This window comes from Odontesthes bonariensis, chromosome 24, assembly GCF_027942865.1.
Source record: "Odontesthes bonariensis isolate fOdoBon6 chromosome 24, fOdoBon6.hap1, whole genome shotgun sequence".
NCBI lineage: Eukaryota > Metazoa > Chordata > Actinopteri > Atheriniformes > Atherinopsidae > Odontesthes > Odontesthes bonariensis.
In genome coordinates this window covers 17,634,509-17,655,053 of record NC_134529.1, presented here as the reverse complement: position 1 = coordinate 17,655,053, position 20,545 = coordinate 17,634,509, and the positions used below count along the sequence as shown (strand labels likewise).

General features: G+C 43.1%; 1 protein-coding gene across 15 annotated transcripts in view; it reads right to left on the bottom strand.

Annotated features, from left to right (window-relative positions):
- Positions 1-4,676: 4,676 nt before the first annotated feature.
- The window catches only part of epb41l2 (erythrocyte membrane protein band 4.1 like 2), a 45,211-nt gene continuing 29,342 nt past the window's right edge, over positions 4,677-20,545 (bottom strand). For 2 of the 15 annotated variants that reach the window (XM_075458917.1, XM_075458918.1), the window contains exons 15-26: positions 17,873-17,923; positions 17,650-17,682; positions 16,886-16,945; positions 14,581-14,745; positions 13,793-14,002; positions 12,809-12,877; positions 11,797-12,435; positions 10,462-10,590; positions 10,054-10,152; positions 9,591-9,671; positions 8,469-8,583; positions 4,677-8,250 (exon numbers count right to left, since the gene is read on the bottom strand). In XM_075458917.1, the coding sequence (XP_075315032.1) occupies positions 8,479-8,583; positions 9,591-9,671; positions 10,054-10,152; positions 10,462-10,590; positions 11,797-12,435; positions 12,809-12,877; positions 13,793-14,002; positions 14,581-14,745; positions 16,886-16,945; positions 17,650-17,682; positions 17,873-17,923 (1,641 nt within the window). In that variant the 3' untranslated portion in view covers positions 4,677-8,250; positions 8,469-8,478. Of the gene's footprint in view, positions 8,251-8,468; positions 8,584-9,590; positions 9,672-10,053; positions 10,153-10,461; positions 10,591-11,796; positions 12,436-12,808; positions 12,878-13,792; positions 14,003-14,580; positions 14,746-16,885; positions 16,946-17,649; positions 17,683-17,872; positions 17,924-17,954; positions 20,044-20,545 lie in introns of those variants that run through there. The other 13 variants (XM_075458922.1, XM_075458930.1, XM_075458920.1 and 10 more) reach the window with 13 other exon arrangements.

Here is a 20,545-nt window from a genome sequence, read left to right as displayed (position 1 = left end):
TACAACAGGCAGCCGTCCACATCCTTTTTTATTGAAGTAGCTCTACTGTAGTTTCTGCTGCACTTGATAGGAAATCATGAACTGCAAAGCTTGCAAAGTACAGCCCCAATTCCAAAAAAGTTGTTAAGCCGTGTAAAATGTAAATGATTTACTGATGAAATAAATCAATATTTTATGCCCAGTAGAAAACAGAAAACATATCAAATGCTGGAATATTTACTTCTGAGGGACTCTGCCTCTCTAAGGTGCTTTCCCCCCCCTACACCCACTCCTGTGTACTGACCTGTAGCCGTATTAACCTAATCAGTTACAAAATGTTCTCCCAACAGTTTCTTTTTAGTGTAACTTACTTTTCCAGCCTTTTGTTGTCCCTCTCCCAACTTTTTGGAGACGTTTTTCACCGCCAACAAATTCAGAATGAGCCAATATTTCACAAAATGGTTAAATGTCTCACTTCCAACATTCAATGCTGGTGTTCTACTGGGATTAGAAAATGTGTTTATAAGATCAGCAAATCTCTGCATTCTGTTTTCATCTACATTTTACGCAGCGTCACAGCTTCTTTTGGAATTGGGGAGTAAGGCTCATGGCAGTTCAGTGCTTACAGCGGAAAAATCATCGTCAACCACCTCAAAAATACTGTTAACACTGGATCAAACAAAAAGTTTGTTTTTCAGTGTCGCACAGTAGCTTGGATCGATGCTTTAGCTTCAAAGGGATTGCTGTCTCTCCTCATTTTATTTGTTTCGGTGCAGGTCAAGGTTGACGCTACTCAATATAGCCCTCCAATCAAAAAGGCATCAGTCCTCTTGATAGTGTCTGTTTGTGGTACACAAGGGGTCGGAAGGCGAGGACACAAAGGGGAAAACAGGCAAATAAAAGAAATTAGAAATTCTGAGAGGAGCGAGGGACCAGCTGGAAAACCGTGTCCGTGTGTTGGTGAGTTTTCCATGGCTCAGTGAGTACAATAGTCTAAGGTTCACTGATCAAACCATTACTCAGGCCCAACTGCACACATACAGGCACGGTGATAAGAAGAAATAATACCCTTTGTTTTGAGGACACTGAAACTGTGTTTAACCCCCCCACACACACACACTATCTCCTTACTTTACATACAAATAAATGCACACACATATGTACACACACACACACACACACACAGAGATTTGGGCAGTAAATCTAATCTTCTTACTGATCACAAGGTTGGACTGTCGAAACAGAACAAAGTTCACATCGTTAGCAGTGGTGGACAGGCAGGAACAGCGAAAGACAAAGAGACAAAACTGTGGAAGAGGAGACAGAGAGAACGTCAGGGCTTTTTTCTCTGGACTTCACATGTCATTTCTTCCAGTAAAATTCTGAGCTGACGTTTTTCTTCATCTCACAGACAGTTTGCTACGCCATACTGACACTGGCTGAATTCTTTAAACAAAAAGTTTGAAAGTCTTCCTGCTATGAGACAGCTGTTGTCAAATCAACATCTTTGGCCTTAACTTTGAACTCTGACTGCTCGAGACGATTTCCCGTCAAATCTACATAAAACTGTAAGTAGATAGCTTTAGTATCTATTTCTGACCATTGCTTGGCTCTTTATAGGTCCTTTTCCACAAGTCTGCTCTGCTGTGGCGCTTTGTTTTTCATTCCCCTTCATTCTCTTTGGCATTATTTTCTGTGGTCTCGTGCCGCAAGAATTTGTTGGGTGAAAAAACAATTTCATTTTCTGGCCCTTTGCTGCAGGAACAACAGGTGCGATTTAACTTAAACGCTTACGAGGACTTTGAGGTTTAGATTTGAATTTCACATGTCGAAAAGCAACGCAGTCATAAAATAACCACAGTTTTGTGCCACTTGACTCCCTTTAAACTGTATCTTTAAGTAATTATTTGAAATGAAGCTACTATCAACACCTTTACAGTCCAGTTGCAGCTCTTGTCATAGCTACAGCACAGTGCTCTGCAATGGTCCAAGTGAAGTCACTGAGCTAAAGAGGCTTCTTAATCAGGCCTTTCTTTAATAATGAGCTATTTGGTGAGCTTCAAGCTGTTAGACCATAGCAAATTAACAGCAAAACTACAGAGCTGTAAATCTGGGCTGCGATTACATCTCAGCTGGAGGTCTTGCGGTGAATCATGTTTTATTCATGTAGATGTGCACGTTTTTTTTTTGTGAAACTCAGCTGGGCTTTTAAGGTTATACATTTCAGCTGGAGATTTCTTTCACGTCTGAATCATGTTTGTGTCTTTCGCATCTGGAGCAGGACAGGGAACTGGAAACAGCAGCAAATGTTGATAGAGGGCCTATTTCCAGGCAAGCCGTGATGTATTCCATAAAACATTTAGGCCATGGAGATGGCCTACACATGAGTAATCTGAGGGAAAAGGAATGTTGGTAGACATCACTTTGGACCCGGCTCACTTTGAAATATAGAAATTAAAGTGCTGTTAACACAGTGGTTATATGCAACTTACGCATCTTAATCTAGCCATTCAACCTGGGTTTGTCCAGCCAGTGACAAAAATCAGCACTTGTTGTGACGTGTTATCTGCTCATATCTCCCCTTCCAGCACATCCCATCTGCGCTGACACCCTCTCTTCTTTTTTAGAACAAGTATGGAGGTGCTGAAGGAGCCCTGGGCAGATCTGGCTCTGCTCCTGCGACAGACTGTCGCGCCGTCAAACAGAGAGACAGACAGCTTTTTTCCTCTGTGGCTGTTCGGCCTGCTGCTGTTCCTGTCCGTCTCTCTGCTGCTGCTGCAACTGATCATCTTTTTCAGCTGGAAGCTCAGACAGGGTGGGCACATTGTTAACTTTTCATGTCATGCCCTCCGGACCACTTGCTACGTTATATTTAGTGTGGAGCCATGTGGTTAAATAGATATTGTAGTCATAGGTCTTGCTCCGGGGCCACAAAAAAAAAAAATAAAAAAAAAAACATTGCACACAAACCTTAGCATCTTGAACATACCCAACTTGGCAAATACATTTTGGGAATTTCTCGTGATATTATCATCTCTTTTGAGCTGAACGTGACAAATAAAAATGTGTTTGGGTTCATTTTAAGCAACAAAATATATGTAAAAACAAGAAAAAAAAGAAGGAAAATGGAGCTCGGCTAAATGGTACGTTTGGAGTAGATACTGATCCATAAGACGATTAGTTTAACTGGGTTGGTTTATGTACGTGTGTAGTTAATGTAAATAAGGAACAGAGGAGATCTTTTGTGAGGGAGGGCAGCTGGGAGTTTTGATGTACCCGAAGCGTGAAAAACCTGGACACATGGGTTCCCCCTTTGTTCTGTGTGCTGACAAAATGCAGACGCACCCATTCAGTCGCACACACTACTGTAAAAATTGTGGGTCCCCTAACAGATCAGCTCGATCCACTGGTTAGTGTAGCAGTACACAGTGTAAGTGCCAGTGCGTCAGGTGCATGCTCTGCTCTTTATCAAGAGAGCAATGATGACCAATTACAGCTAAGTAAACCGTTTACTGTCTGTCCGTGGCATCCAAATAAAACTGTTTAACTGATGGTAAGAAAAACATTTAGGGGACCCGTTTTGGATTTTAATGCAGCACGGTAATTTAATGTCATAGAAATAATCTTTTTTGAAAAAAAAAAAAAAAAAAAAAAAGTGTATTTGTGAAATATACAAACACTTATAGTAAGGAACAATGGGCCTAGAAAATTACACTTAAACATTTAACGGTTTGCTTCTTGCAGAAACTTTATTGGCAAACAATTCTCTCTCAGCTAGCTTTAAATGTCAGCAAATGGGACAATTAAACACATTGTGAGAAAAAGGAAGCCAGTCAGCTCAGGTCTCTGTGGTAGCTTTCAAAGAGGAGCCAATTGATCAGCACACAAAATGAAAATGACGGCTGTAATCGCACATCTAAAATTAGCTGGGGGGGGGGGATCTTTATCTAGGTCTGTAGTCGCACGCAGCCCACACAGTGAACGTCTTCTAAAGAAAAGGTGGAAAATATGCACCATCATGCAAGTTAGAAATATTTCACCGAAATGGAAAAAGCGCAACGTACAAAGACAGCAGCAGCAGAAAGATCTCAGCTTTGTGCCGTTACTGTAACACTGTTTTGTAAGAGTTTTTGTAAGAGATCACTCATGAAATAACAGTCTGCTGTCTTGATACCCCCCCCCCACCCCCCCTCCCATCTCCAGCTGAGGCTGATGTGTCCAGGTTTCCGGAGGACAGAAGCGCCATCCACAGGCAGATGTGCAGAAGTGCGCATCTGAGGACGAGAGGCCGCGGGTCTCATTCTTACACCTGATCGGGTGGAGACGTTAACGGGACAAACTGGGTGGAGCTGGGTGACTGCAGCTCACACACGGCGGACTGTGCTCTCCAGACGAAGCCAGTGAATGCCGAAGAAAGCCGTGAACTGCAACTAAAACGGTTTGTGAAATCCTCAGAGTAGACCTGGAAACCAGCTGTGACTGATGTTTTTCTTCACACCTCATTGTAACAGAACAGAAAAAAAAGGCATTACTTTTTAGGGGTATATTTCCTTTTGCCTTCTTATTCAAAGCTCGGAATAAATCTTAGAGGTTGTCATTTTAGAACATTGTACTCTATTCATTATCAGAATAATACCCGGTACACCAACTCATGAATGATCCAAGTGTATGAGGAAATAAAGTGAGTGGCTGGAGAGTTTTCAGAACAATCCTTTATTTAAACAGTGTTACACAGGGGGAGGCGGGGGGGGGGGGGGGGGGGTGGAGTGGAGTGGATGCGTGTGGGGAAACAATACCATTAAGCTGCTAGACAAAACAAAACAAAAAAAACAAACAAACCCCACCAGTTATCACTGGTTAGCAATCAGGGAGCAAAGAGGCAGCTGGGCTGGTGTTCCAAATGGTTTTCCCAAGAGTAATTTAGAGTTTTTACCTGTGAGATGAAATACAAAATTGTGCTGGTTTCTCTCCAAAGTGTGAAACCTGGAGCCTGAGATTTCGGCGTTAAGAGCACGCTGCGGTCCAAATCCAGTGTGCATTGTACAGCATCACACCGTCAGCGCTCTGCAGGAAGCAGTGACACCGAGCGATCTGATGTCATAATGTTGAGATCCCTGACAGATTTAAAAATCAGCTGGCATCGAATCATCTGTTGCCGCGGTAACCCTGAAAACCTTCAACATCCAGCTCTTGTGTTTGTACTGCGTTCATTTCCTTTTTTTTTTTCTTCTTTTTTCGTTTCTTTTTTACAAAAAATCTTAAGTCAAACTTACAACGGTCATCAATTTGTCTTGACCCCCACCCCTCGGTCAGCAAAATCTAATGAGAAACACCGACATTTTGGAAAACTCCACCTCACAGCCCCTGTGCTCCTGCGATTGGTTTAGAGAGCCCACCACCCCGAACGGACATTAACCCTGGTGCTAAAAAACACAAACGGTGGCAGAAGTGTGCACCCACAACCCACGGTGACAAAATTACAAACTGCGGCACAATGATTTCCACCTTCCAACGCATACAACAGTTTCACAGAAGTTTGCAAGAAACAGTGAGGAAATTTACGAACATAGTTGCTGTGACAATGCCAACTTAGTTATTGAGATTTTTTTTTTTTCCTTTTTTTTTTTTCATTTTACAGCAAAGGCTGCCAAAGCTGCCAAATGTCGGAGATTTTGATTCTCTTTTTTTCTTTCAAAAGTGTGTTTCAGCTGCTTTGTCACTTTGCAAAAAAAAAAAAAAGAATGTTTCCCCCTCATGGAATGTCATTTAACTGCATAGTAGGAGTCCGGCCAGCGTTTCAAACGACAGAAAGTCTGGTTTAACTCCTGAGTCTGCTTACTTGAGAAGGCTTTAAAAACAGAGGTGCATGCCAACACACAGATAATCAGGTGAAAAGAACAGTTTTTTTTCATCCTGTTGAATCTTATTTAAAATTTCCAGTCAGAGGAAAGAGTTTATGAATATAGACTGCTCTAAGTGGAATGTATTTATGGTATCCTATGGCACTTCTACGCTCACAGTAGAGTTAATTACCAGAAGAATATGCCTTTGCCTTTTACTGCTCGCAGGGAAAAATCTCTGCCGACTAAATGCATTAGACCGAGCACCTTGTTCTAATACATTCGATACCACCAACAATTACACAGTCACATGGCATTGAGGAATTCTGCTGAACATTTCAGTAAAAGAGCACATAAAATGAATACACCACATTCCTTTTAGGGGTTTTCAAGGGCACTTCAAACCCTCAAATATTCTTCCCTTTAAGCTGCGTTTTGCTATTGCGTTGTAACTACCTTCAAAAGCTCTGTAGTGTAGCGCGACGTCATGATGTAACGTCACGAGAACCGTTCAAAAACATACCCAAAGAATGCAGCAGAATATTTGGTTGCAGTAGGTCAGTCACGACACAGCCAGCGTGAGCCACGTCAGGAAATATATGACCCAGTCATGCCGCGCAGGCCGAGGCAAGCCGTCATCTACACACTCTCAAAACCAATCAACACAGTAGCAATCCCATCTAGACGTTAAGATACTAGGCTTAAGATACTCTTGCGAGATAAATTTAAAAAAATAAATAAAAAAATGCGTGAAACATGCAGAATTTAGTCCCATCTAATATTATGTCTAGTCAGGGTTTGTTTTTTATGTAGACGGGCGTGAAATGAAGCCGGACACAAACAGAGCTGACGCGTGACAACAAACACGGCTGTGGTTAGTGAACACTCTGGGAAATCTGGGAAAGAAGCAGTTTCAAGTCGTCTTCATTTTGGTACCTCTGTTCATCGGAGCACAAAACTAGTTTTGAATCATTTAAATGAAACTGCGGTGTTCAAATTGGCCATCTCCACAGAGTAAGGCCAACTTGCATCGATATTCGTATTCTTTTTAATTCCCAAGTTGCTGGTTGGCGCTCTCCCAAATATATTCCAGTTTACTGGTCGTCTCTCCCTGTGAGGGTGAGTTTACGTCTCCCTTGCTCCTCGTTGGGCCCCGAAAAGGAATGATTAGTGTCGCACAGAGGGAGGCCCCCCCGAGGAGGATAATTAGCCAACGAAAAGCTGCTGCTCCCACTGACTGTAGTAACCTTCATTTTTTTCCTGTACAGAGTTGTATACGCCAGCTTTAAAGTCTGTTCATTTTCAGCTCAAGTTCACGTCATTGTCATAAAAACCAAATCCCTCTAAAACGCTGTAAAAAAAAATCGCATCAGATTTGGCTTCTCAGGCTTAATTCATGTAAAAATCCCGATTAAAAGTCCGCGTCCATTCTTGTGTAAATGTTAAAACGTTGAGCAAAAAAACGGTAACTCGACTGAAAATGAAGTTACTCAGTGGCTGGTCACACACGAGGAATGTTAATGAAAAACAACAAGGATACAAAATTTTAAAAAAAAAGAAAGAAAAAAAAGGATAATTTTATTTTCTAACTGCAGTATTTTAAGTTACGGCTCCTTCTTTTGTGTAACTATTTTTCTCTTAAAAAAAGTGATACGGTGACATAGCTCGGTTCTACAATTCACCAGAATGTGAATGTGTTCAAATAAGTGTGATAAATGAATAAATGTGGTTTTAAAACTGAAGAAAAAGACTGATTTATATTATATTCCTTTGCATTTACATCGCAATGAAGTGACGGTGGGGGAGCTGTAACTTTTTTCTTCTTCCTCTTTTTAAAAGGAACGCACCAAAAAACCTGTTCAAAAAGGGTTGAACTCAGGTTTTCACAATGATCCTGATCAAAAGCTCTTTCGATTTTGCGGTCGTCTTGTGTTCAATGTGCCAAAAAGCTCTTTTGCGTTGACTTTTGAGGTGCTGGTGAAACAATAAGTATTCCTAGCTGTGAATCTCATCTGGATTGGTTATCAGTGCATCCCAAAACGTGACAGATGAACTATTCTTACTCTATTTTTGTAGAACGGTTAGAGAAAGACTCTAACGGGGATAAAAAAATAAAATAAAAGAAGCTACGAGTGTTAAGCTAGCCAAGTGGTTGTTTTTGTTCCCTCAAAAAGAGCGAGGATGTTACATTTCTTTTTCCTGCTTTTGCAGTGAGGGACTGAAATGCACCAAAGATGTGTGAAAAAGACCATCTGGGATGAGACTGACAACTTCGATCCCACCGTCTTAACCCTCCTCCTCCGGCTCTCCCCGTTCTTCAGCTCCTCTTCCTCCTCATCTCCCTTCTGCCCGTCAAGTTTCGGTTGTCGTAGAGTGATGAAGGTCGTTTGTTGTCAAATGAGAAAAAACAGTCGCGGTGGGCCTTTCAACTCTGGGGAAAAATAGATTGAAGGCAATCACCCAGCAGAACCACGAAGAGCACGGTACTCGTTTCCTTCTCAGAATCATCACTGTCATCGCACCTGCCCCCCGCTCAGATTGGAAGTGTTGGTCCTCATAAGTAAAACATTTTGTGCGCAACTAAAACTTTCCTCATCAACAACAGTAATAACTGTAATGACAATAATGAGTTACTATCACTATTATTACCTGAGTAAGGTCAATCCTCCTCCTCAGCCAGTTCAGTTTCTTTATGAACCACCACTCTGGTAACAGACATGTCAGGATGTTGCTCTTTGGCCTCCTTAATGGCCTGCGCCAGTGCCTGCAGCACCGGGGGGCAACCACACAGTGGCAGCACCGAGCGCAGCAGGCAGCGGAGGGGAAGGAGGGGAAGATGGTGGAGTCAAATGAAAAAGGAAATAAGAAGCATGAAAAAAAAAAACAAAAAAAAAACATGATACAAATGCTGGATTTACGACCGGTGTGCCATTTTACTTCCCACGAGTGGAGAACGTTAAAACGGGAGAGGTGATAGAGTAAAATGGCTTCCAATCAATTATCAATTTTCCAACACAATGTGACACAACTCTGTTGTGTTACTGTAAATCCAGCAAAATAGAACAAACAGGCAACTAAGACAAAAAAGTGAAGCAAGACTCATGCAGACCAAGACCCACTTTTTTTTTTTTTTAAGAGATTTGGAGTGTTGCACTCAGTTTGACAATGACTTTTAGGGCCATTGTGGCAGGAAATAGGGATTGCATAATGATTTTGTCACCTTTTGTTAACTCATTATGTCGAGGGTCGTCAAATCGAAAGAAAATCATGTCATTTAAAAATCTACTCTTGTGTAGAGCCCAAACAACACGTACTATTCATTCTCCAAAAATCCTCTGGACTGCACAAACTCAAAATTATCTTCAAGTGCAGCTTCAGTGTGCAATTTACGGCAGATAAGCTGCTGAATTTTGGTTTGAGGTTGCCATACAAACAACAAAAGACAAAAGACGGCACATCAAAAGAACCAGAGGAGGAACAAATTTAGACAAAAATGTGCCAAAAAGGTTGACGAGCGATATCCTCGAGGCAACTCTGAAGAAGTGAAGAGGCAGCAGGAGCAGATGCCAGTCGATGAGTGGAATCTGGAAGGGACTGATGGCTTGTGGGCAGGATTCTCAAATTAAAATGTGCATGCTAACTGAAAACAACATGATGGACATGGTCACCAGGCGTCTAGTTATAGGCTTTTACGTCACCTACGTACAATCAACCAAAAGGCTGAAACAGCTGGTAAAAACGAGACATAAAACTGCGAGGCTGAAAACTGACCTGATCGTGGTCAATGTCGCAGTCGCCGGTGATGACGATGCGTTTTTCAATCCTCGTCTCCGACAGGCCGCCCTTTAGTGTCTGGAACAGAAAGGCCACTTTGATGAGCGCACCGAGCAGATCATTTTAAGTGTAAAGCCTCAGCAGGTGGGATACAGCCGAGTGCTTTAAGTCGCGCTGGCAGCCAGGTGAGAAAAATACAAAATGAAAGACCCAACTGCTGTAACATCGCAGATCGTGTGCCTCAGTTTAACTCGTGCGCATCCTAATATCGATAAAACACACGCAAAGTGCCGTTTTTAAAAGTAGCCTGATGGTACATGTAATTAGTAAAAGCAGATATATTAGTATAAATATGATGGAGTCAACAGTGTGCTCATGCTTGCATCTCATAACAGAGGAAACATCTTGCATTTGTGTAACATTAGACTAAAGGTATGTGTGAGGCTGTGGGTTGCTATACCTTGGTAATGTGTGTGGTCGTGGTAGTACACAAAGACTCAGAGGTGATTGTCTGAGCAGTCATCAACACCCCAGGCTCACCATCGCCATTACCATCCAACTGACAACGGGAGGACAAAAACAGACGATCAGCTCTAAATTACCGCCACCGTGTTCGAGATGTCTGCTGGGTTGTTAAGTCAACAATTTTCTACGGAACACTGCTCCTCTACAACAACTCTTTCCCCCTGGAGGTGAAGGAATGACTGACGGCGCCATGCGCTCCTGCTAGAAAGGAAGCACTTTGGAACATTAGCATTGATTATCTTTTAAATAATGTTAAAGCTGGATGTTTTACACATAAATTGACAAATGACTGTAAGGCAAGAAAAAAAAAAAAAAAAGCTCCCTGGGCTTCTTAGGTGTGCACCTGTGCGGCCTCGTATGTGATGGTCTTGGTTTCCGTATGAACGATGGGCACTTCTTTTGTAGCTATCTCAGTTTTCTGGGCTGCAAACGTGTCTGATATAGTCACCATTTCTGTCTTTACCACAGGTGGCTGGGGAAGGAGGAGACAGACAGACAGACAGACAGGAGTGAGGGGGGAGGAAAGTTAGTATATTAAATCTGAGACAGCTGTGAAAAATGTCAATTGAAAAAAAAAAAAAAAAACAACCTTGTAATCGGTAACAGGTCTTTAAAAAAGATAAATACAAATCAATGACTTCAGCACTTAACAGTCTCCTGAATGGAGGCGATTTAGAGTGATTTACACTGCTGCATATGTACAGCAGCAGCTTTAGATCTACAAACACTGCAAGTAAGAGTTCATGCAATAAAAGCCGTGCATAAAAAAAAAAAAGCCAGAGCGCCCAAACTCATGCAGCATAATGCAAGGTAAAGTACAACAACATCTACTTATCACATGGTAGCACAAACAGCTAGAGCAGCATCACAACCACAGTAAATTTCTTTGGTGCCAACATGCAACTCAAAACACGACACGGCACAAACATACAGAAAACATGAGCCGATATAACCGGCGGGACTCAAACGATGTGGCACACAAACACGGAAATGGCGATTGACACGTAAACAAAGATGACATTCGGAATAGTGGGTGGCATTTCCAAAGTGGTTGGCAAGGACGATTCGCACAAAATACAAAAGGGAGAAGCATCACTGCCAAACACGGTGTCATACACACACACACACACACACACACACACACACCAAAGGTGAAAACCAGCATGCGAAGCAAAAACCATACACCTAAAAGGCATCATGCATATCCCACTTAGGCCCCATTTACCTCACAACACCAAAATATAAAGTAAAGTCGGAGGCGATAACAGCAAAACACCACACTGAGTGGACTAGCCATGAAGTGTGATGATAGTGGAGGACGAAGAAATCAATATGCATGACTGAACATGTGAAATTAAAGACTAAAATGATGTAGGGGTGGTGACTTGACTTGAACACCAACACACCAAAAACACTGGTGGCAAATTTGCCTTGTAAAGCACTCTTTGTCTCAAGGGGTCTTTCTGACACCTATAACAGACTCCGTGTTAAGCCCGATAAAAGTTTGTCACGGGACAAAGATGAGTGTGAGGATGTACATGGGGCTTAAATATTCACGCAAGCAGGTAGAAAAACGGCACTGTGATAAGCAGCAGGGGGAAAAAGTGGGCGTTTCTACAGCTGGGAGGAGGGATCAGACCGCAGGGAAGCTCCGCAGTTGGCCCAGAGAAGACTTTACCTCAGAGCAACAAATAACCTGTGGCCGTGGGTCCACTTCAACCAGGGAGGCTTCTCCGTTCATTTTGGGTTCCTCCTCTTCCTCCACAGGAACGGCCACTCCGATGAGACCGATAGGAACTTCGTCGGGTGTCAGCATTGGATCCTCTGTGCTTTCCTCCATCTCATGCTCACCTTCCTTCTCCTCCTCTTCATTTTTCTTCTTCTCTGCCTCCGTGTCGTCCTTTCTGGACTCTTCTGGACTTGCTTCTACTGCAGGCTGGCAGGCGCCAGCTGGAAGTGAAGGAGCGTCTGGAGCCGACACCTGCTGCTCCTCCCTCTTGTCGTCCTCTTTCTGCTCCTGTTCCTCCTCCTCTTCCTTCTCCTCTGGTATTCGTGTATGACAAATGGTTACATGGACATTTGGATGGTACTCTGCCTCCTCCTCACTTTCGCTCTCAGATGAAACGCTCTCCTGCTTCCTCTGCTTTGCCTCCTCCTGTACCACCACTTCCTCTTCAGCTCTCACGTTCTGCTCCTGTGTTTCCTGCTCTGCGGGCAGGCCAGCAGGGGAGCCGGCTGTTACCGTGACAAGTCCAGGTTTGGTTGCTCTGGAAACCTCTTGGATGACAACAGTTTCTTCGATTTCAACTTCGGGCGTCTACGCACACACGCAACATACACACGCACGCATGTACACAGACACACACAGTGAGGTGCAAAAACAAAAGCAGAAGATGATCATTAAACATAAATAAAAAAAACACATAACTACTGAAAATAATAATAAATAAACTGACACCAAAGGAAAAAAAGGAAAAAAAAAAAAAAAAAACAAGATGAGGATCAACTGTGGATGAAAAGACATGAAGACGTTACAGGATCAAGGGGGAAGGCAGAGAGATGAATCATGAGAAAAAAGACAAAGTTTAAGGCTGCCAGTTGAAAATGAATGAAGACACGAATGAAGCGATTGATTATAAAAACACCACGAATGGAAGGCTGGAAGGATAGCAGAAGAAAGTTAGGAGCACCTTTGCAGGTTCTTTGGTATCAGGGATCGTGTTATCGGCTGAGGCTGCTTCTGCTTGTGGCACACTGACCTGCGTGACAGAGAAGTTACCATGACGTTATCAGTCGCACACCAACAGTGACATCATCATTGTTAGCAGTTAGGAACACTGGGATGCTTGTTATCACACCACGGGGATAGGGCGCCCTTTGTCATGTGCTCCTCTCCTCGTCTTGTTCTCTCTTACTCTGTCCCTGCCTGCTCGACTTGTCTTTCATGCAACATCGAATCAATTTCAACACAGTACGAAGGTCACTGCAGCAGGCGAATGGGATGGGATGTAAAGATTTGAAAGGAAGAATAAAAAAATGAAAAGATGAAAAGACAGCTTTGAGAGAATATCCCATCAACAAAAAGAAACCCACATAAATAGGCTGAATAAAAGATGGTATTGAAGTCAGCAGTGCCTTTGAAACACACCACACCTAAATGATGTCCACGTTTTGTGCCATTTTAAAAAGCTCCAAAGCAAAACAGGCACCAAATGAGCTCCGTTTCACTCGGTTCTTTTAGCTTTGAAGGAAACTGCTGCACCAGTACCTGCTGCTTTTAACGTGGCATTCGTCTTCCCTGAAGAGGCAGATATCACTAAATGTAGCAGATTCTTACATTTGCATTCAAAATGCATTTTCAAGGCATGCCATTAGCATCCGTTAGTTGATTTGGATCCAATTTATCAGGTCTTTCAGGATAAATTTGTCCAAAACACAAAGGTAATATATTACTACCATTCGTGCAGCATCCACAGCAGGCATTATGGGCTTGGGAACACATCTTACAAGCATCCCTAATTGAACAAAAGCATTAATAAAGGTCAGTTTACTTTCATAAATGAACAGCTTCGAGTCATAACAATTGAGCATTTAACCCAAAATATATGACTCTCGAATGTTGTATGAGGATGAAAGCAAACTGCCTCCTAAATGTTCCGTAGCAGCAGAAGCACCTCAGTGGCAGAGTGTGTAGTAGTTGGGGAAATAAGAAGCCTTTGTGGCACAGAAGAGCTGCAGACAGCAGTGGGAGTAGCAGTTGAACATGTAGTTATGGGAGCATCTAGTGTTGGGTCGGGAATGCTGCAGGTGGTCTCAGCAGCTGAATAAAATCCAGAGCTGGCATATCTGCTGAAAAGCACAGAAGCTATCTCCTCCTCGAGGCTCTAAAGCAACACAAGCAAACATACGCACAGTGTAAACAAGACAGAAGTGAGGAAAGATTAAAAAAAAACATACAAACACACAGAGAGCGGCACTTTTTATCTGCATATGTCAGGTCTGCATAAAGTAGGACAGAGAGTTCTGGCGAGCAGAGTGGAGATCAGCATCACCCGGACCGACGTGCTGTAAAAACTAAAACTGAGCACGAGTCCAGCTAAAAGCTGCCGAGGTTAGGTTCATTTTGTACACAAACAAAGAAACATCCATCAAGTGGCGAGTGAATGAGACCATGGAAACATCTGCATGGCAATAAAAGGCTTTCAAAACTGCACAAAAAAAAGTTGGAACAATCCCCAAGAAACAATCTGAGTTTGAGTTACAAAAAGAGGAGAGCAGCGGATGTTGACAGACTGAGAAGAGCCGAGAGGACTTTTGCAGCGTGTTTGTTTTGTTGCAGCCAACAGAAATCCTCTGAAAAATGCCTTTTTTCTTCTTTTTTTTTTTTTACCTGAAAAATGTTTTGAGACAGAGCGGCGGCATATTGTGTCTCGTCGAGACAAAAACATCCAGACAGACGTACCACTTGTTGCTGCTGAGAACGTATCGTGGCAGGAGAGGAGGTGAGACGTTTCTCCCACTGGTTGGGCTGAGGAGGAGAGGGAGGTGGCGCCTCCATAAAGGAGCGTTTGAGCTGGCTAATGCTAGCTTGGTGTTTCAGAACCTCATCCTGGGTCTTATCATGGTCCTAATGGTGGAAGGGAGAGGATAGGGGAAAGGGGGAGTGGGGGGTTGGGGTATAGGTGAAGAGGGATTGGGATGAAAGCATGAGATGAGAAAAGAAAGAACCAGGAAGATTGGATGGATAAGGGGAAGAGATGAAGTGAGTGAAGACCAGAAAAAGCAGGTTGGGTGGAGGTGTAGTGGGGTCAGGAAACGTGGTGAGAAAAGAAAGGAGGGAAAGGTGGGAAGAAATGGAGAGGAGGGAGAGGGGCAGGGCAAAAAGGAGAGAGGGATGGGGAGGGGAAAAAAATGTTCACAGGAACATTAGTCTGTCAATCTGGAGGGAAACAGGATGGAAGCTGTGCCTCACTGAAGCCTTTTTGAATGGTTGACACTTGTGTAGGTGCTTCTATGTGTGTGTGTGTGTGCGCATTTGAAGGCTTCAGTGAAACAGGGCCCCCCATCTTGTTGAGGAGTTCTTCCTTGAAATGAGGCCAGGAACAGCAGGGCAGACTGCACAACGTGGAGCTGGTAGTATCATTTTCTTTAGGCCCACTTTGGGTTAGACTTTTATCATCCAGCCTTTTTATCGCTGCCTCTTTTTCTTTAACGCCTACTTTGTCTCTCCGTTTTGTTTAATCTATTATTCATCCTGATCAAACAAGTGTTGATCCAAAACAAAGGCAGGTAGAGACAGCGTATGTATGTAAAGGCAGTGAGACTTAACCAATAATTAACAGATTGCTACATGTCAAAGTCAGATTTATCACTTCGCAATGTACTCATTTGGAATGCCACAAAGAAAATATCCTTCGTTTTAGTGTTCAGATTCTTTCAACTAACACCAAATACTCTGTATAGTACTGTAAAATGGCAGAAGATTACCATCAGCCCCACACTGCACAAACAGCTGTTGTTTTTCGTTTTAGTATGTTACAAAAAAAAACACACACACACACATCTCGTCACTGGCAGCCAATCACCAGAAAACAGGAAGGAAGCTCCTCACGTACGTTAGGGGATTCAGGGTTAGTCAGGTTAGACGCAGCTGCCTGGCAATAATCAAACTTTTTGACCAATCAAGGACTGTAAACACAGCAAGATAAAAACAGCATTCAACATGCAGAGCATGCGTTTAAGTCACGCTGACACAACACCAATCCTGTCCACACAGCAGCCATTGTGAACGCTCAGCCTGGGAAAAAAAAGTTCCCACTGAGAAATAATTTGCAGGGAAAGTTGAAACACTTGCGCCCTTGCAAGACCGACCTCAGCCTCATTCCTATTTCTCACAGGACACTAGTTACGAGCATCATCACCACTTAACCTTTGTGATTCAATCAGTTCAAGCAGTTCTCTTTCCAAAGACTGCAGCAGAACTAATAAGTGCAGCAGAAATGGTCATTAACCCCCTTAAAGGTGCATTCATCTGTTTGGAATGCCGTCTCGCTGCAGAATTCTACAACAAACTAATGAAACGTTAAGGCCTTGCACAGCCGATGTGGCTCAAGTGCTGAATAAGCCATTATCGAACCATGTTTTTGTCCAATAAACTGTCTCCTCCTAGCTCTACCATACCCTGAGGGAGACGACTATGCTGGAAGCTTTAGTCTGTCTGCGGTTTGTTGGTGAGCAGGTAAGGTTTAAAGCTTCTCAAATGCCGTGAAGCTGAAAATAAGCAGAGACTGAATGACTAATGTAAAATTATGGGCTGTGGAGGCCCCCCCCCCCAAAAAAAAGTTACCTGAAAGATGTTGTAATCTTTGCAGAAGTGAGGGCAACGCCAAATAATCAGTGGTTCTCTCACTATGAGCAAACCCCATCACAAATGACATAAAACCATTTGATCGATCAGTGTGTTGAATATCCAAGCCCAGCTTTTCAAAATGGCCGCTATGTGATTGAGGACAAAAAAAAAAAAGAGCAAGTTTTTCAATAATGCAAGAATTGTTGAAAATCTGGAAAATAGCTGGAATTAAGAGTCAATTTCATCAGCAAACGTCCTCGCACGAGAACACACGCAGGCATGCACACAGAGCCTGAGAGTGCGAGAGGGCAGCGGTCTTGTACAGTGAAGTACAAAGGAAGTTGTAGTTCTGATGGCGTCAGAGTACACAGAAACATGTAGTTCTTATTTTCAGCCATCAGTCGACGCCAGTACAAACCTCCAACATTAAATTACTGTGCCTCACATAAATATTGTCCCCATGCACTCTCAACCGACTCTGGAAGGCAGACATACAGCACAAAAATAAAAAAAATAATTAATTAATATATAATAATAATAAATAATATTGAGAAAAATAAAAAAATAAACAAATTTTACAAATGAGAAACCATTAAAACAACAAAAACAAAAAAATCATTCACATCAATGTGGATTTCGAAGAGAGAAAACAAATGAAACTCAAAAGCATTCATGTGATAAATGTCCCAAATTGCGAGGGACAAGCACAATTAGCACTTTGGTTTTACCCATGATCGGAAAGGTGTCGGCACTCGTACCCATGTTAACACATGCGTAAACCGAAGTGTTTAAAATACCAGCAGACGTGTACATGAAACCAGGAAACCGCAGCGTGCTCAGAAAAACCCAAAAAACACAGATGAACCCAGAACCCAACTGAAACTGTGAAAGCTTGTAAGCCACAGCAGAGCATCTGAAAGTGAAAATATGGGATCAAAGCGCCCACTCAGGATCAGTTTTTAACAATCTAAAATCCAAATGCAAAGCAAGTCCTATGATTCTACATATAAATACCACTAAATGTGACCCGCTGTCAGTCCAAATCGATTTTTTGAAGCTTAGTTTTTTTTCCTTTTAGATTGGATACTTAAGAACTTTAAAAACTGATTCTGTGTGATCACATCAGGGCAACTTCAACCATCAAACCAACCCAGAGACACAATCGAATAACAGTGTATGAACCTGAGAGAGCGTAGGCTCGCTGCCTCCAGGCGACTGTCGGGGTGAGATGTGGGAGAGAGTGAGGACAAGTTAGGTTCACTGCCCGCTTCCTCTGCTTTTCCAGAAAAATCACTTCCATTCAATAATGAGGAGCTTTCTTTCTTTAACTCTAAATAATTCAGTTCCATTTTATTTTCCTTTGAATTTGCAAAGCATGCTGGGTAAAAGATGGGCCTTTACAGACCTTGGAGGGCAAGGCTTCCGTATCGCCAGGGCTTAAGTCCACCTCCTTAACCTTCAGTGTGGTAGTCATGGTGATGGTAGTCAAAATGAGGAGGGGGGGCAGGGGCACAAAGAAAGAAACTAGTGAAATGGATGACGGGAAAAGCTTCCTACCCAGTGCGAGGGAGCACCGCTGGTCATGTGACCTTTCACCCAATGGAAGCGCATCGTGTCCGAGATGGCCAAGAAAAAGAGACAGCAGGTGCTACTGAAAAGCTACATAAGGGACGCCTGATTCTCGTCTGTAGTCTCAGTCGTTCAACAACAAAAAAAACCAAAAAACAGTCCGTGTTGTTTTGTTTATGTGACGGCAACGAGGAGTTTAATACCGTGTGCTGAACATTGGGGGCCGGGGGTAAGTGTAACACTGTTTATTTCAAACATTCATGGGCAATATGATACAAATACAATATTCTTTAAGTGCTATAGGTTTGCGGGTTATCTTTAAATATATCTTTGTGCGCAGCTCTACAATCTAATCAGCAGCTAATCTTTCAGCGCCACCTTTTCTTTGCACGACAAAAGCAAAGAAGCAGAGCATATTATCAATTGCTAAGATCATGTAACTTAATCTAATAAGTGCACAGGTATTTTGCAGTGCATCCTCAAGTAAATCTGTCCCCTCACAGTCTTATACAGCATCTAAAACGCTTAATATACCCAACCTTGTGGCTATATTAACGATATAATAATGTTTCTCTATCTTAATAACATCTATCCTTTTTTAAAATCTCTTCTTAGTTTCCATACTCTGTGCAATCTTACTTATTACTGCTCGGTTCTTTATAAACAACACAGTGGGGTTGGCACGGTACAGGGAAATGGAGGAATCGCGGAGAGGAAGTGCTGGTGGGATAAAATAAAAAGGCGGTGGCATTCACAGGCAGATTTATATACATTCTGACAAAGATCAAAAGAAAAATGGAACTGAAAAATGGGACGCGATGAGAAACCTCGATGTATAGACGAGCATGTGTGTGTTTATGCAGCTGGGTCACACATCTCTTGCATCCAGGTCTCACCTGCGTGGTGCCTGATGCGAGGAGGGGTGCGCGTCGGCGTGAGAGGTGAAGCTTCGTTGTTAAAAGCTAACTGATCGCTGAGAACCACAGGCAAAACCGGTTTTCTTCGACTGGAGACTGCGCTCTCCAAGTAACACAGGGTCAGGCCGAGGGGTGTAGCTAAAATCAGGGCTAAGACCAAGGACTGGCTGGCTGTCAGCATCACCAACAGCAGGAAGAGCATTAACAGGCAGGGCAGAAAGAGAGGCGAGGGATTTAGGAGGTAGCGATGCACAGACGCGGCGAGTTTAGAACGAGAGAAGGTGGCCAGAGGGGGAAGAGAAGAGCGAAATGTCACCGAGAAGGGCAAAGAGGACAAAGAGGAGGAGGAAAAAGAGGAGACGATTTGGGGGCAGGTGAAAAAGGAAACGGCGGGCAAACGGAGTTGAGTTGGGTGTGAAGGAAAAGCCGGGATCCAATTTATGAACTTTGGAAGAATGCATCGGTTCAAAAACGCCACAAAACGAGTCCATTTAAACGACAAACTGTTGAGAGTTTGATTAAATTTAGACGTTTCCACGTTGGAAACGATATATTTAGGTCCTGAGATGGTAAAAATACTTAGTTTCATCACCGGTTTCAACATTTGTTTGAATAAAGCAGGAGTAACAATGTTCAGTTTCTTTGTTATCCTGCTTCTTAGACACCTGCTTCCACTTTTTCCCAAAATGGAGAGAAAGCACAAGATGACTGAAGCAAATTTAACCACGACCATCAGAGGGAACCAGCGGGGCCAATTTGCCAGCCCAGCTGTTGTTCTGGTGTCAGCCTGGCCAGCCTCCTCGAGCTTCAAAAGCTCTGAACTGTATATTTGGGAAGCTGCGACTGGGTCGGAGGATGGAGGGTTTTGGACAAGGTCTCCAAGATCAGCCAGCTGCTGGTCTGAGAGAAAGGAAAGGGTGTTTGAGGGAAGGGTCCACAGTGTGTGAGCGCTTTCCGCGTCGTTGGTACGGTCGTCGTCTTCTGAGATGTCTGAAAGGCAGTGCTCGAGCTCAGAGATAGTGTCGAGGGACGCGGGGATGGATGAGAGTGAGGATGATGAGGAGAAAGAAAGAGGAAACATGAAGATTGACTGATGGGAGAGAAAAGGTAAAACATGTATGAGAGGGGAGAGAAAAAGGTGAGAAAGGAGCAATAGTTGAGAGGGAAAAACAAACAAAAGCAGACAAAAGTGTGGAAATAGAAAGAAGACCCCCCCACACACACACACACCCACAAAGTGAAGGGCCGAACGAAACGAAAAGCAAAATCAATCAACAAACCAACGTAAGAGACGTCGTGCGAATAGAAAATCATTCGTTTTATGAAAATCAAAACAAAAAATGTGAGATCATGCGGGAAGGATGTGGGGAAAATGCAAACAAAAGGGAGTGTGTGAAGGAAAAAAGAGAGAGGAAAAGAGACATAACATTAGTCAGTGAACAACACGGCACAATAGCTTCAAAGTGAACATAGCAGGGTAGAGCACAGTGCAGAATACAGTGGGTATAGGTGTTTGAAGAAACAGTGTCAACAGGGTTAGGAAGCAGTGAGGAAAGGGAGGAAGGACAGGAAGCATGCTCAGCATACACAAT